General features: G+C 41.2%; 1 protein-coding gene across 3 annotated transcripts in view; it reads left to right on the forward strand.

Annotated features, from left to right (window-relative positions):
- Positions 1 to 17,732, forward strand: part of GABRG3 (gamma-aminobutyric acid type A receptor subunit gamma3) — a 579,476-nt gene that overhangs the window by 16,812 nt on the left and 544,932 nt on the right. For all 3 annotated transcript variants that reach the window (XM_074983291.1, XM_074983292.1, XM_074983290.1), the window contains exon 3: positions 14,070 to 14,137. In XM_074983291.1, coding sequence (XP_074839392.1) covers positions 14,070 to 14,137 — 68 coding nt within the window. The remainder of the gene's footprint in view (positions 1 to 14,069; positions 14,138 to 17,732) is intronic.

The raw sequence follows: 17,732 nt of genomic DNA on the forward strand, positions 1-17,732 counted from the left end.
TTCTTAAGTAACTGTATGGCTATGGAAGGATGGCAGGTACTTAATGTCAGCCAAATGCGTAGACTCGGAAGGTGTAGCTAGTGTGAGGTTGAGGCTGAAAGTAATAGCTTCCCCTTATATACCTGATTTTTACTCCCCTTCCACTGCTTCCAAGAAAGAAATCAGTCCTACTAACGTTTCATGATGCATCTTAATCTCCATGTAGAGTGTTTCCTGGGAAGTTTTGTTTAAATCAGACAACGTGTGGTATGGCAGAGGCATGCACAACATTTTAGTAAGCTTTTCCACAAAAGAACATTTTCTTTTCTCTCTAATTCTTCCTAGAACAGTGAGAAACTCCAAGAGACTGTTGTTTCCCTCTCAGGCAGGCCTTTCTTGGCAAAGGTGAAAAGCTGCGCCCCTACTGCAGCCATTGTGCAACTGGGTCAGAGAAACTTGGAGCACTGATGCTATATTCATTTGAAACACTGAATATTTTCCAGGTGTAAGTGCTTGAAAATGTTTCTATAGCTTGACTTCCTGTCTCCACTTTTGCTCCTGCCCACTGTGTGCTATCCCCAAATCCCACCCAGATATAACTCCAGCCAAAGCACATGACCCCCTACGGACTTGCTTCTGCAGGAAGGAATCCTCATCTTGTTGGACCTCGTATAGTTCAGAGGAGGGTGCCCTTGCTATGGATATATATTCCCCATCATATGTGAACTTCTAAGGCTGGTTTGAAAACTAGTAAATCTCATCCCATTTGCAAATAATACATGAAAAATACTGACTAAAAACCCTGTGTGTGGCTAAATTTTCAGGGTAAAAGTTTCCTTGCCATCTAAGGTCTTGCTTATATGGTGCAGGATAACAATTGCAATGTGTACTGAAGTGATATGCACTATCAAGCCTGAGGAGATCCTGCTGGTGCTAACTGAAAGTTCCCTGCTGGGTGTTAGTGTCAACATACTGGTGTGCATTTCGAATTCACACCGCTCCCATACACCATGTAGATAAGCCACAAGTTTCTGCTCCTGTGACCTTCTGTCCCTGGGAACTCAATATATGCATGTTGTGGAGTCTGCTCTGGAGCTCTGGCAGAATATAGGTACATGGCACCTTGCAGGGATGAGGAGCAAGATAGCTGGAGGAGGAACTGCGGCTGCTGCCCCTCTTATAACTTCTAGCCCAGTGGGTAAAGCCTTACCTGGGATGTAGGCAATCCAGGTTGAATTCCCCCCATCTCTGTCAGAGGGAGAGAAAGTTTTTGAACAAGGGGACTCTGGGAGAGCATTGGCACCCAGTGCCTGTAGGGGGAGCTGTGCAGAGAGGGCCATCTGGCCGGAGAGGCAGGAGAGGGCATCCCATGAATCAATTAAAATTTTAGCAGGGGCACAGGGGGCCGTGTACCTCCTGAGTGTTACAACAAATCACCTCTGTGGGAGTGGATGTTCACCCTTTTTTTTTCTAAGCACCTGAAAGGTAGCCTCTGACACTCCACTTTGCAATACCCTAGTCTGGGCCTACAGCTGCAATGTCAATGACCATTTCCCTTCCCCGGCCTCTGTCCCCCACCCTGCCCTGCCAAGAATCCTGTGTCATCAGAAGTAACTGTACTTCAGTTAGTGAAAGGGAAAAATAGTGTTATGCTGATAGTAGGGGAAAAAAGGTCATAAGAGCCATGAGACAAAAGACTGATTCTTCCTACAGATCATGGGAGCTGGGCTAAGACATTGTTCAGTCTGCATGATGACTTTGCATCAAATATTAGCACCTGAGTTCATTATAAAACACACTCATGCAGAATGGTCTGCACTCAGCTAATTCTCATCCAGATAACAACCCCAGCTAATTTTTCTCTCCAGGTGAAACCCATTGTTCGATTTCTCTTATCCTCATTACTACTCCCATTTCTCAAGGAAATGTATTGTTTCAATATGGAACCCTTAGCCCTTCCTGCATCATTGCTGTGGATTTTACTTTGATAAAACCTGCAGCAGCATAACTCCAGCAAGCAGTAGTTTAGGAATGACCTGGAGTGGGGCATCAACTACACAACGATATGTCCTTCTGACTGTGGTCTTCAATCATAAAGACAACTTGCACCCTTTGGCTACAGGCAGGTGAAAGATTTTGTGCCCTACTCCTTGTTCAAAAACATTAACTCCTTCTACAAAGGAAAAGCAAGTCAAGAATTTTAAGCTTAAATCAATTTTTTTCTCTCTAACATTCCCCCACGGATATCATCAAGCTGTCCAGAATGTTCATAAGTGTGAGTGCCAACTTCAGGTCTGTGAGTTCTGTACTTAAATTTCTGCAACCAAGCATTGTATGTGAACTCTTCAAGTACTATAACTTCCGTAACACACTGGCACAGACAGGCCTACTGGGCACTCCTGTCCATCTTGCCACTGAGGTAAATTCAGATATTTCCTTATACCAAATATCACAATAATATTTTGGTTATTCCCAGGCCCAGAAGAACAGGCAGTTGCATCCTAGATCTCTCAACAAAGACAATACTTGCAGTTAATCCTATAATAAATAAAGATTCTGTAGCTCAGAAAAGACGTGTTATTTACAAGGTTAAGGGAGGTAAGCATAGACCTACAAATGACTCAGTTTTAGGTTTCAAAGATGATAGAAGCTGCTATAATATGCAAGTTTAATATGCCCTTCAGGGCTAACCCGTTACACAGCTGGGGATCTCTTGGTTATGCTCAGAAGTCTGATGCTTTCTCTGAAATCCAAGGAACATAGGCATAACAATTTCCTCATGACAAGGATTCTTATTCCTTTCCCCCAGAGCTTAAGCTGTGTTACAATGAGTATTTGTGCATGTCTCCTCTTCACTGGTGTTGTGAGGGAGCAATCAGCCATGTCTTTTTTCCACTTTTCTACAATGTTTTGTCTGCTGTCTATGGACTTCTTTTGTTGGGCATGTTGTTGTTACCACCTCTTGCAGTAAAATACTATTTAAAGTGGTGTAATGCATCTCTAGCTAGAGTTTTAAAGGAAACACTTTTCTAGTTACAGAACAAACACTTAAATATTGCCTTATAATATGTGATACAGATTTTATAAATAAGATTAATTCATATAGCCAACTCAAAAGCATTTAATAAAGTATAAATATGAAACATACTTTATTAACCCTAGTCCCTATTTTAAAAATACTAATACCCAGGTCAGCCAGACTGGTTTCCTGCTTTGCATTTTTTAATGTTTGGTGAGGCCTAGGGACCTTAAGATAAGATGACACCAGTTCTGCCACCATTACAGGTACGTTTGCTGGCATGGGATAATTGGGTGCAAAATTAAGGAGGTGGCATCTTGAGCTATATAAGTGAGTAGATATCCCATTTGCCAAACATAATTTAAAGATATACTTACTATATATGTTCCTATAAGAAATTTTGAAGGAGACAAATACATAATAAGTGAGACAACAGTAAATACAGTACAGGTTGAACCTCACTAGGCTGGCACCCTTGAGACCTGAGTGGTGCTGAACCAGAGAATATTTCAAACTACAGGAGGTCAATATTGTCTAGCAGCATTACCAACGCTTCCACTGTTTTCTGGGCTCTTAGAAGACATTTAGGAGGAAAATGAGAACTAGATGACAGCACAGAACACTGAGATGCAGGGCTGGTGGCCGTAAGCAAACTTTATGGGCCCATAAGGAATTGGCCAGCCCAATGATAAGTGGACATCTGGCTAACTAAAAATCATGCCAGACCACAGATGTTGCCAGACCAGAGAGTGTAGACTGGAGAGGTTCAACCTGTACTACTAAAGCCAGCAAACATTTTTCAGCTGAGCAATTTATTTGCTAGAAACTGCAGTTTTGGACTGACTGAAAAAGTCACTCATTTTAACTCAAACCTGCTGAATGACTGTGGGAAAATATATTTAAGCTAGATTCACAGAAGGATTTACATGCCATTCAGAAAACAGATGGGGGAGATGGTGCTGGTGATTTGCCAAGGTTTTTTTTTAAAGATTTCAAGCTGATATTTTTAAAACTTTTTTGTCACCACCAGTAATCCAAAACTTAGACTTCCAGCTCTAATCATTAGTCAATCATAGGGTAATTGTTTAAACTACAACCTTACTACGGTCTAAAAGTGGTGATTAATTATTCTTTGAATTACCAGAGCATTTGGAACATTGCATAATAATTTTCAATAACTTCTAACCACCATTGATCTAATCATGCTAGTGTTTTGCTTGAAGAACTCCTGTGGAAGTTTCTCTGACCCTGGAATGCCAGTTTCAACAGCCATGTGATAGTTACATATTAGTTAAATGATTATAGGCATTCTAGAAGAATAAAAAACATAGCAGTGTATTTTAAGCAAAAATGATTCAATTACTGATCTAATTTGCATCAATGTCCTGATGAAATTTAAGATTTGGACTGTTTGACTATTAGACAAAAAGGTATAAATTTAATATAATTAAAGGTTTTGTTTTTCATTGGAATATTAAAGTTTTGAAATATTTAACCTAAATCGATTTGTGTTAAATGAGTGTTCACTGAGGGGGATGTCTAAATATTAAATATCTTGAGGTTTGCGCAGCAGGATACATTTTGTCTCTGTAGTTTCAAACATGGAGTTTTATTGGTGTCTTTCTGTAACTTTGTGCACAAAACATCCAGCTGTGGTCTTATGTTCCTATAATTGATGACAAGGGCAACAAGGCTAAGCGGCAGATACAGAAGATATGTGAGGTCATTAAATAGCAACTTTTTTTAAAATACTGAACTAGGCCAAGTCTACACCAGAGCATAAAGATAGGTTTTAAGGGAATTAGGTCAATTTTATAATGTACCTGTCTTCACTACAAATATCATTAGGATGATTTTAAGGGATCTTAAGGCCCACTTTCCTACTCTAGCTTTTTCACAAGGAGTAACACCAAATTCAAATTTCCCACGTTGACTTAATGCTAGTGTAAACAGAATTATTTAATTCAAAAAAGCAGCCCAGTAGCACTTTAAAGACTAACGAAATAATGTATTAGGTGATGGGATTTTGTGGGACAGCCCCACTTCTTCAGACCATAGCCATACCAGAACAGACTAAATATTTAAGGCACAGAGAACCCAAAATAGTAATCAAGGTTGACAAATCAGAAAAATTATTATCTAGGTAAGCAAATCAGAGAGCAGAAGGCAGAAAGTGGTGGGGGAAGTCAAGAATTAGGTAAAGAAATGTATGTAAAAGATCCCCTATAGTGACCCAGAAAATTCCCATCCTGGTTCAAACCACATGTAAATGTATCGAATATGAATGTGAAAGAGAGTTCAGCAGCCTCTCTTTCCAAATGGCTGTAAAAATTCCTTTTCAGTAAAACACAGACTTTCAGGTCATTAACAGAATGGCCCACTCCACTACAGTGCTGGCTGACAGGTTTGTGAATCAGGAGTGTTTTTATGTCTGTTTCATGCCCCTTAATTCTTTGTCTAAGAGAGTTTGATTTAATTTGATTTTATTGGCCTCCAGAAGTATCCCACAATACCTCCAAAGTGTCAATTCTGACCATCACTTTCACCTGCACTGCACTACAGGTGAATAGCAAGTAGGAGGCAGGAAGCAGAAATCATCCTGGGTTCTCCGGCTGCCCTCCACACCCTGCGACTGTCAGGCTCCCCAGCTGCCCTCTGCACCACATGGCTGCTCCCTTCACCATGTGGCTGCTGGGCTTTCCATCTCAACCACCTATACCATATGGCTGCCCACCACCATGTAGCTGCCAGGCTTTCCGGCTGCCCCCTCCCCACCAGCACCTCTACCACACAGCTGCTGGCACAAAATGAAATGGATCAAACAAAATAACACTATCAAAATGGAGCATTTCAACAATAACAAAAAGCCATTTTTCAACAGCTCCAAGTTGAAACTTTTCAGATTTTTATTTCTGCATTTTATATTTCTCAGGCCTGGCCCACTAGCCTTGTAATAGCATGTGCCAGGGCAGGCTGTGGAAAAGTGGTGGGAAAATGCATTTGGCAGTTTGTTTTCAACGGCAGTGGGGAGTGAGGGCAATGCATTCTGGGATGATGACATCAGACACCCACAACCACTTGCAGTGCACTTTTTCCCCAAAACACACTGGCAGAGCAACCCTGCATGCAATGGGGGTGCAGGAGCTGGGGGATAGGTACCCACAATGCACTGCTGACACAGTCAAACTTAGAATGGGTAATGGGGACACACTATGTCAACTTTCTGAATGTGTGGACATGAAACATTGACTTTATAAAATCTGGTGGTATAAATACATTTAAATAAATAAATACATTATATTAATACAAATTTTATTTTATTTCCTAATGTAGACACAGCATTAGAAAAATAAATTATCAGCATCTCATACTTTCTGGTTTTCCAGTGACAAAGTGTGAAGATGCTTATGGAACACAGCAAGCTGTTAAATAGAGATTTAAATTTGTAAGTTAATTAGCCATTATAATATGGGGGTATCTCAGCAATATAATGTAAGCCTGGAGACAGAATTGATGTTAGCAGACCCAGGCTTTGAACACCTACAAATTTCTAACCCAAGATTAGGAAATTTTGAACCACTGGTCCCAGTGTGGGAATCTAGCCTTTTCCCTCTGTTATGTTGGCCTGAGTCCAATCATCCATACCAGGGGCTTCCTAGGTTTTCCCCCCAGAAAGTGGCTGCTTTAGGTTTTTGTTCATAGTGCAGTGGGAAAAACTTGACTATTCACCAAACCTGACCCTGTCCCAAAAACAAAACTTTGGTTCATGGGACTAATGGAGACTTCCAGAACACAGGTTCAATGGAACTGCATCAACACAGTAACAGACTATGACCCTGGGGCCTTGTTTGACTCAGGCTTCCACTCTCCAGCCCTGTGGTGTCCTAGATCCTAACTGTAGGTTACCATGATTTGTGTATAGATAGATGTTGGGAGTGAGGCTTGAGTCTGAGTTCAAATCTTGGTCTTATATGGTAGCGTAGACATACCCAGGGACTAATCCAGAGCCCTGTAAAATGAGTGGCAAGTCTTTACATGGACTTCAATGGGTGGTCAGGTTCATATGGTGTGGGTATGTCAAATTTTGCTATTTTTATATGAGTGTAAATCTAAAGTACAACTTCACTGAAGCTGGTAAATTTATGCCTGATTTACTGTCATGAATTAGAGCACAGTTTCTCTCTGCAGTGGTATTTGAATGGAATGGGAATTACATGATGTATGCCTTTTGGTATTTTCCTGAGACAACCTTAAGTTAGAAGATATTTTGGTCAGTTTTATAAATTTCTTTAAAACCAATATGTTAAAAATTAAAACTACACATGGCATGCAACTGAATAACCCTAACGATTGTAGTACCCAGAGGCACTAAGCCCTCATCTGGGGTGAGTGAAGTCCCTGTTCTACAGCCTCAACTGTAAGCCTACTAGCCTTTATCTCGCTTGGTAGATTGGAGGGCTTCAGACCCTATGCTCACAGGTTCTAGCCCTGGGGCTGGCAACCCAGGTCTATTGGCATTATACTATCATCGTATGGCAGTGCTCAATCAGCATCACAAAGCTGTAATTAGGACACATTTGTGTTGCCTTTTAGCAAAAATAACTGCCATGTAATAAACTGTGTGTCAAAAAGGTTGATTTCAGAAGACTGATATATCTCTTGACAACCTTTAATCACACTTCTGCATATGACATACACAAAGTTCTGTCAGGAATTTCCCAAGGTTTTTGACAGCTCTTTAGAACTATTTCTAGCTTCTTCCTCTGACAAAACTGTTCAGAGGAATTGGGTATCTGTTATCTTACTGTCAGTCTGTAGTGTGGTATGAAAAATTGGGTTGCTTGCTCAGGGTCTGTGAGGGCTGATTACTTTTCAGTGCAAGAAAGAAGGCTCCATCAACACCTCAACAGCTCCAGACAAGGTTAAATCAATGCATTAAGATGTGTGTTTGTGAACACTCAATTATGCAGCCAGAATGGAATAGGTTTTCTGAAATAATTGGGAATGTAACTATGTCCTTCTTCCTATCAAACTCAGTTGAGTTTTGAAAATAATGTAAGGATAGTTTTTTATATCCATGCTGTGTAAAAACAGTTGAGATCCACAATACCCTTTTTCAATGCAATCATCCTAGCACCTTCAATTTCAGAAGGCATTGGGTATCCCTGAGTTAAACTGCTGCTCTAACAAATCGAAACATCAGTACCTGTGTGGTTTTTTCTGTGATCATTTCTAACCGTGAGGCTTTCGGGTTCTACAGGAGCTACACTTTTTAGCAGACGAGTCAATTATATTTCTGTTAAAACTTGTAGAAACGACCGGTGGCAATTACGTTTTCTAACACTACCAAGCAAAAAAATCTTGTCCAGGGAGCATTCTGTCTTCTATACTAGGAGATGTAATAGTTCAGCACTCGATTTCTTATTGGAATTAGTGTGTTTTTAAGGGGAAATCTGAAGTTGGACCCAGACATCCACTGTCATAACATCAGCAGTCTCCTCAATTCTCTTCTGTTTATTTACCATCTGGAGCATTTAAGACCTAGAAAGTCAAGTTCTCCACAGTCTTAAATAAGTTATTTATACTAGCAGATTATCTGATTCAATTTATTCAGTAAATGAATTACTCAGAGTGTACTGATATTAAATACAGTTTAACTAGAAAGTGCATGAACACAGGTTCAATGGAACTGCATCAACATTGTAACAGACTACGACCCTGGAGCTTTGCTTGGCTCAGGCTTCCACTCTCCACCCTGTGGCATCCTGGGACCCTAGATCCTAACCCTAGGGTACCATGATTTCTGTATAGATAGAAGCCGGGAGTTTAGAACAATGCATGGACATTTAATTGCCAGTCCAGAAGGCTTCCATGCCTTGTTTGGTGCACTTCGGCTCTTTCCACTCTTGGTGGTCACTTGATAATGAGTAGGATGCCTTCATGTTCCACTCTTGGCAATTGCTCAATAACGTGTAGGACGTCTTCATGTCACCTTCTTATTTGTGAGTTCATTGATGAATGACTGGCCTGATTCTGGAGCTGCAGGTCTTATCACAGAAAGGGCAGGTGCTGGTAGCTGTTAAAGGGGTGCAGGGCAACTTCAATGGAACTAATTAGGGCTCATCTGCACTTGCCAGTGCATTGACACTGTGGAGATCGATTTCCCAGGGGTTGACCCCAGTACTCCGAGACATCATGTGGGGTAAGGCAAATCAAGGAGAGAAACATTGAGACCCCACAGTGGGATGCTGCAGTAAGTCAAACTATTCACATAGCTGGATTTGCGTAACTTAATTCAACTTTGGCCCCTAGTGTAAACCTGCCCTCCCTGTGTAAAGTTGAGTGTGTGGATATGTCTTTACAGTGTCAGGGCTAATTACAAACATGTAATAATTAAACAAAACTGTTTGTGCTTCCCTCCTACTTCCGGTCTTTACCTAAATTATATCAAGTGTAGATTTCTACAGTTCTACCTATTACCGCACTTTGAAGCCAATCACCTGGCTATGAGCAGTTAGCTTCCTCTTTTGTTTTAGAGTTACATTAATCAGTTGTTGCTTCAACTGAGTTCAGATTTCCTTTGATTGTTGTAAGATGGGTTTGAATTTTATCACCATAAGACAATTCTTCAGGCAAAATTTGAGTGTATGAACTTAAATAACCCAAACTATCATATACTGCACTTCTCTGCCAGAATAGAATCGCTTTAGGAATGAATGAAGAGATTATCATATTTGGGTTTCTATTTTTGCTCATTTTAATATTCTTTGTATTTTTCTCAAAACTTATGCTTTTCCACATTTGTCGTAAGGGTGGTTAACTGAGAAGGAATTGTTTGCTTTTTTCATAACCACTGAAATAAGTGCAAATTTTAAAAAAGGCAAGCAATATTACAATCTCATTTATTGTTTCCATTCTACATGCAAGATAATGCTACCTATTACCTATAGGCTACGTCTACATGTGCCCCAAACTTCGAAATTGCCACGCAAATGGCCTTTTTGAAGTTTACTAATGAAGCGCTGAAATGCATATTCAGCGCTTCATTAGCATGCGGGTGGCCGCGGCACTTTGAAATTGACGCGCCTCACCGCCGCGCATCTCGTCCAGACGGGGCTCCTTTTCAAAAGGATCCCGGCTACTTCAAAGTCCCCTTATTCCCATGAGCTGATGGGAATAAGGGGACTTCAAAGTAGGTGGGGTCCTTTCGAAAAGGAGCCCCGTCTGGACGAGACACGTGGAGGCGAGGCGCGTCAATTTCTAAGTGCCGCGGCTGTCCGCATGCTAATGAAGTGCTGAATATGCATTTCAGCGCTTTATTAGTAAACTTCGAAATGGCCATTTGTGTGGCCATTTCGAAGTTTGGGGCACGTGTAGACACGGCCATAGTCTAGAGAATGTTTAGTCCTACTGTGAGTGCAGAGAACTGGACTAGATGACCTCTTGCGGGTCCTTCCAGTCCTATACTTATTTGAATCTCTGCCTACACTGGTGTAAATTCAGCAATGTGGAGTAAGGTAGAATCCCTTGCCTTAGAGTATATCTACACAACAAAATTATTTTGAAATAGGAGCTGCTATTTCAAAATAACTATGTGAACATCTACAGAATGCACATGCTATTTTGAAATCATTTCAAAATAGTGTTGGCTTATTTTGAAATTGGTAAACCTCATTGTGGCTGCTTCTGCACATGCCACCTCATATCAGAGGTGGCATGGTAATGAGGCAATTTGAAGCAGGCTAATGAGGTGCTAATGTGCATATTCAGCACTTCATTAGCATAATGGCAGCTGCACAAATTTCAAAGTTCAGACTTCATATTGCAGATTGACAGTGTAGATGGGGGCAGCTTTGAAATAAGTGTCCCACTTTGACATTCCCTTACTTTAATCTAGTTTTGTGGGTGTAAGGAAATGTTGAAGTTGGGTGCTTATTTTGAAGCTGCCCCCATCTACACTGTCAATCTGCAATTCGAAGTTTGAACTTTGAAATTCATGCAAGCCACCATTATCATAATGAGGCACTGAATATGCACGTTAGTGCCCCATTAGCCTGCAAAAAATAGGGGTTGTGTAGACAGGGAATAGAGCCTGTTTTGAAATAAGCCATAATGGCTACGTCTACACGTGCAGCCAACATCGAAATAGCTTATTTCGATGTTGCGACATCGAAATAGTCTATTTCGATGAATAACGTCTACACGTCCTTCAGGGCCGGCAACGTCGATGTTCAACTTCGACGTTGCTCAGCCCAACATCGAAATAGGCGCAGCGAGGGAACGTCTACACGTCAAAGTAGCACACATCGAAATAGGGATGCCAGGCACAGCTGCAGACAGGGTCACCAGGCGGACTCAACAGCCAGCCGCTCCCTTAAAGGGCCCCTCCCAGACACAGTTGCACTAAACAACACAAGATCCACAGAGCTGACAACTGGTTGCAGACTCTGTGCCTGCAGCATAGATCCCCAGCTGCCGCAGAAGCAGCCAGAAGCCCTGGGCTAAGGGCTGCTGCCCACGGTGACCATAGAGCCCCGCAGGGGCTGGAGAGAGAGCATCTCTCAACCCCCCAGCTGATGGCCGCCATGGAAGACCCAGCAATTTCGACGTTGCGGGACGCGGATCGTCTACACGGTCCCTACTTCGACGTTGAACGTCGAAGTAGGGCGCTATTCCTATCTCCTCATGAGGTTAGCGACTTCGACGTCTTGCCACCTAACGTCGAAGTTAACTTCGAAATAGCGCCCGACGTGTGTAGACGCGACGGGCGCTATTTCGAAGTTGGTGCCGCTACTTCGAAGTAGCGTGCACGTGTAGACGCAGCTAATAAGTCCAATGGCTCTACTTGAAATGTGCTACATTGTTTGTCAAGGCTCTATTTCAAAATACAGTAGGGTCCCCACATTAGTGAACTTAAGGTTCGTGAATTCAATTATTTGCGAGTGGCCACTTCCCTGGGGACCTGGGGCAGGGACTGCCGGTGGCCACTGCTTCCCGGGTCTCTGGGGCAGGGAGTGCTGGCACCCACTGCTTCCACAGGGCCCCAGAGCAGGGAGTGCCAGCAGCCACCACTTCCCGGTGCTGCTGGGCGGAGAGCACCGATGGCTGCCACCCTTCCCCAGGGCTCCGGGGCCAGGACTTCTGGCAGTTGCCACCGCTTTCCCAGGGCTCCCGACAGGGTTGGGGCGGGGTGCCAGCAGCTGCTGCTTCTCCAGGACTCCGGAGCTGGAGCAGGCAGCTGCCGCTTGCCCTGAGCACTAGCAGCTGCTGCTTCCCTGGGGCTCTGAGCCCATTCCTCTATTCCTGAAAATCAACATTTGCAAGGGCTCTAAACACCAAACCCTCATGAATGTTGAGACCCTACTGTAGCTGAGTGCTATTTTGAAGTGTATTTTGGCTACATCTTCACTAGACTGACCTTTTGAAAGAAGATCTTCCAGACGATATCTTATCTCATATCTTCTGGAAGATCCTCTTTCAAAGGAGCATGTGTGCACACAAAAGAGCTGATTGAAAAAGTGATCGGCTCATTTGAAAGAGAATGTCCACGCAGCCCTCGCTCTTTTGAAAGAACAGGCCAGGGGTCATAAAATCAGGTGCCTTGAGGACTGCCCTTTTGAAAAAAAGAGCCTACAGAGCGTCTATACACATTTTCTTTCAAAAGAAGGTTTTGAAAGAAGTTACCCTTGTTTCCAAAAAATATGGCCTTTGGCTGTTTCTACATGTGGCATGCTAATAAAAGGCCTGTAATATGCTAATGAGGCATGCATGTAAATTCCTGATGCCCATTAGCATAAGGTCACATGATTTGGAGTCTGGAAGATGCTCTTCCAGATCCCAAAACAGTGTTTAGAAGCGTGGCTCCTTCTTCCCGAAAATTTTCATGCTTCTACGTGCCATTTTGGAGTCTGGAAGAGCGTCTTCCAGACTCCAAATCATGTGACCTCATGCTAATGAGGCACTGGGAATTTACATATGTGCCTTATTAGCATATTTTGGGCTGTTTATTAGCATGCCACAAGTGGCATATGTAGAAACGGTCTTTGTGTATAGCTGTGCTATTTCCAAATAAGCTATTCCTGAATACTTCTTCTGGAATACCTTATTCAGGAATAATGCTGCTGTATAGACATAGCTTCAGATACTTTAATTATCACACAGCTGGTGTCTGAATTGGTACAACTTGCCTGCTGAGTAGATAGAAGGGATAAGTGAATGTATGATGGGAATGACCCACTTTAAGTAGCTCTGCGTTACTTAAAATTTAACTTCCAGCCATGTAATATCTACCAGCACTGATGCTTTTAGTCGTCAGTAGACTGAGGTAAGTTGTAGTAGCTTTAAGGTGGTCTGTTAATGAACCACTTCACATCTCAACTTAGTCCCCTGAATCTGAGGGAGTCTAAGACCTTGTTTATATGAGAACTTCACCGGTTTACCTAAATGTGATTTAAACCAGTTTAGTTAAGCCGGTGCAAAAGGCTACATGGACAGTCTTATCTGGATTTAAACTGAGTTTATTTTGGGTTAGGTTAAGTCAATAATAAATCCATTAAATCTAAACCAATAAAAGAGGGATTTCTTTGGTTGAATAAAATCAGTTAAACTGATTTTTAGTTAAACTAGTTCAACTCTCTTGTGCAGGCAAGATCAGAGTCTAGAAGGAACTCCTTGTGGTAGCTAAGCACATGGGGAGAAGGGGTAGAATTTATATGAGGAAGGGGCTGGAAGCAATTCAAATTTGATTTAGTCTGGAGGTTGTAGCCTCGCTTCTGAGTCTGGGCCATTCTGTAATCACAAGTCTGTTTTCCACGCTGTTATTGAAATAAATAGAGATCATAAAGAGACAGTGAGCCAGGAAGGAATTTATAGCTGGGAGTACATACACCACAAGAAAAACTTAAAGGCTACTTAGGTTCTTCAAAATGCTTTGTTTATCAGGGTTTTTCCCCATTTTGTTTTTAGTTTTAACCAATCACTTTTATCTGTAATTATTATGAAAAAGTTTAATGTGATGAGTTGTGTCCTCCACGGCATGGTATTAAAGGCTGCCTTTTGTTTTCTTCCACAGTAAAACCAACGGTTATTGATGTTGACATTTATGTTAACAGCATTGGCCCAGTGTCATCAATAAATATGGTAAGTGTCTTGCAAACAATGATTTTATCTGGATTGCTTGTCTCAGCATCAATACTGCTTTTGAAGGGGTGACAGGCAGAGAAATGCCACTGGACTAAAATGTTTTGATAGAAAGCAGTGACGAATAAGTCAGCAGAAATAGTTCTACTTTTCAGACAATTCCTATGTGCTTTTCCTAGGAGAAATAAAGAAACTCAGCAGTATCACACTGGGTGCTGCCTGTCACAAAATGCTGGTATATCTTGAATAATAACATTAGGTTCAGAAGGGCAGATATAAAACAAGCTTGTTTTCAGGAAAATGTTGCAAATGATGCTTCAATAATATTATTTAGAAATATAGGAAATTACAATTAAATGGAAATAATTCAAGGTAAAATTAATCCACATTCATCTTAAAAATAAGCCACAATATCTGTCCCTGCACAGAACTGTAAATGTAAGAGTTGGCTTTATGAGTGTTAAACTAACTGGGTCAAAACCAATATTAAATGTATCAATGCATTTATTTACACAAGTTTATTAGCTCTCCAGTGTTATATTATAAATCAATGAGAGGATAATGTCCTTTGGTTTTCCTCTTGAGCTCCAGGAAAAAAAGGTCATCCTTGGTGGTATTGTGTGCATGCAGTCAAGGGATGCAAAACTGTCAGAAGAGAAGTGAGATACTCCTGCTGTGTCTGCTATCACAAGTTTATGCTGGACCTGACCACACACATAAAATTCTCTTCTAGCACACTGTTTAGCTGCTCATTTAACATACAGGGAAGGCCTCTAATTTTGCAGTGGCATAAACATATTGTACAGCATTAGGCTTCATTTCCTGGATTCCAAATATTTTCTATTGGGTGAAAGGATAAGTTTTGTCCTCAAGTGGTTCAGAAATGGAGACAGGACTTGGGGAAAGGTGGTTTGTTAATATTTTGATCACATCTAAAATCTCCTACTGGAGGCATCTATGTTATTAAATTGATCATGATCTTACCTTCCAACAGCAAAGCAGAAGAATGTGGCTACAGGAGAGTCAGTTCTTCATGCATTCCTCTGGCTCATTTCAGTATATGGGTTAAAGCCGCCTTTTGGCTTGTTTTAAACATTAGCTACAATAAAATGTATCGACTGTCTGCACTGTTACAGGGGAATGAGAGAAGTGAACTTTGCCTTGTTAGGTTGGGAAGGTTTATTTTCCCCATTCTTACTCCCGTCTCATGGTCCTTGAACAAGCCTGTAAATCCTGCTCTGGACTGCTGGAGATGCAGGTGTTTCTTCTCTCTCTCTCTCTCTCTCTCTCACACACCCCTCTGTGGAATAGAACTGTTATAGGAGCTGCCCAAACTAAGGGAATGAAAAAAAAAATCAAGTGAGTCAGCACTGCTTGAAAGTCAATTTATGCCATAGTATAAGCTTGCTTGTGCTTTACTGAGGTCAGGACCCATTATGCGACTTTGGGGAGGAGATACATTGAGCCTTTTATTTTGAAAACATTCCCAAACGCGCCTGTGCAATATTTAGAGCAGTGGTGGGCAATCTGAGGCACATTAGGGTTGTATGTGTGGCTCACAAGTAATTTGGTTTACTGGTGCCCATGTGCCTAGTTGCCAGATTCCACTGTTTCCACCCATGTAGTTTTTTTTTCCTGGTGGTGTTATTGATGTGATATGCACATAAAGGAAGGGCTCCTGAAGTGAAGTGCTTGCTAACAGCATACAGCATTGACTGTGAACCATGTGCTCTCTTGGCATCCAATCAAAGCATTGCTACCATTCAACTGGCACACCCCACAAATTCCAGGGATGCAAGTGCAGTTAGCAAAACTATCCTATCCTGGAAGGATGGCTTCGTTAGGTCAATCTTGTGGCCCACCAAGATGAAGAAGGGCCACTCATTAGCCCAGGTTGCCCATTGCTAATTTAGAGTGTGGCTGGCATGATCATGTCAAATTTACATGACACTATAAAGAGTTGCAAACCACATAGTCTTGCTACTGTTCATAATTACTCAATTGACATAAAATGCAGTAAATTAATAAATAAAAAAATGACATATGTCCTGTATAGCAACAGTAAGATAAGAAAGCTTAGCTTGAACTGAGAGGTAAACAAGCTTTGAGAAGAGATTTCAAAGAATGGAGGATACAAGGCAATAAACAGGATTTATGCAAGAAAACTTTTAAATTAAGTTTAAAATTTATGCATATTAGTAAGGATGAATCCATAGAATAAACATTATTTTTAGATACTTATTGCATGAGGCTGAATATTTATTTGAGCCCCTTTTCTCTGCTATAAAAGCTGAGGAAGGAAAATAGTTCTTAAATATCAGTTAAGTAATAAGCAATGTAGCAGAAGAACAAAGTGGTAACTAAATTTTATCTCCACAAAGTAAAGTTGTTAAAATATTCAGATGGGATATTTCTCAGTTATCAATACAAGATTTTACTTCAGTCAGTGAATGAGCAATAAAAGCCAAATACATAAAACCTAGGTGCCTCAGGTTAGTCTTCCAAAGCCATAGTTAGGCACTTAGAATATAAGAACAAAAGAAAGGCCGTATAGGGTCATCACAGTGGTCCAACTAGTCCTGTATCCTGACAGTGGCCATTACCAGATTTTTCAGAAAGAATAGAAAAGGGCAACCTTGAGTGATTCACCCTCCTGCTCAGCCTCAGCTTCTGGTAGCCAGATATTTAGGGGCACCCAGAGCATGGACTTGCATCCAAGATAATTTTGACTGGTAGCTATTGTTGGACCAATCCTCTGTGAATGTATCTAATTGTCTGCATCATCCCCTGTCAATAAGTTTCACAGGTAGACTGTGCATTGTGCAAAGAGGCATTTCCTTATGTATGTTTTAAATCTGCTACCTATTCATTTCACTGGGTAATCTCTGGTTCTTATTATGTGAAGAAATAAATAATACTTTTCTCCACAAAATTCATCATTTTATAGACTTCTATCAGAACCCCCCTTAATTGTCTGTTTTAGTGATGACCGGTACTAGTTTTTTTAAATCTCTCTCCTATTCTCTCTCTCCTCATTTTGTTGGCCTTCTCTGTTCCTTTTGCTTTTCTAACATCTGTTCTGAGTAGGGGTCAGCAGGACCGCATACAGTATTCTCGGTATGAGCGTACCATGGATTTACATGGCGGCATTATCTATCCCTTTTGTATTGGTTTCTAACATTGTGAGCATTTTCAGACCATTGCTGCACATTGAGTAGATGTTTTTAGAGAACTATCCATAATGACTTCAAGATTTTTCTTAAGTGGTAACAGCTAGTTTAGACACCCTTTTCTCTGTACAGGTGGGATTAGTTTTTCCAATATACACTTCTTTAAATGTACTAATATTAAATTTAATCTGCCATGCTGTTGCCCATTCACCATGTTTAGTGAGATCCTTTTGTAACACAATAAAAAACATTACAGGTCCAGGTTGTGTTCTTTCCTTTGGAAAACTTCATGAAGGGTGATCATCCACCGTTCTGACTCTATGACCGTTAAGTGCGCCTGGCATTTTTCAGATCAGAGAGTCATCTTTGGATTTAACTATCTGGTGAAGTATTGTATCACCAGCAAATTTTGTCATCTCACTGTT

The sequence above is a fragment of the Carettochelys insculpta genome, chromosome 1 (genome assembly GCF_033958435.1).
Source record: "Carettochelys insculpta isolate YL-2023 chromosome 1, ASM3395843v1, whole genome shotgun sequence".
NCBI lineage: Eukaryota > Metazoa > Chordata > Testudines > Carettochelyidae > Carettochelys > Carettochelys insculpta.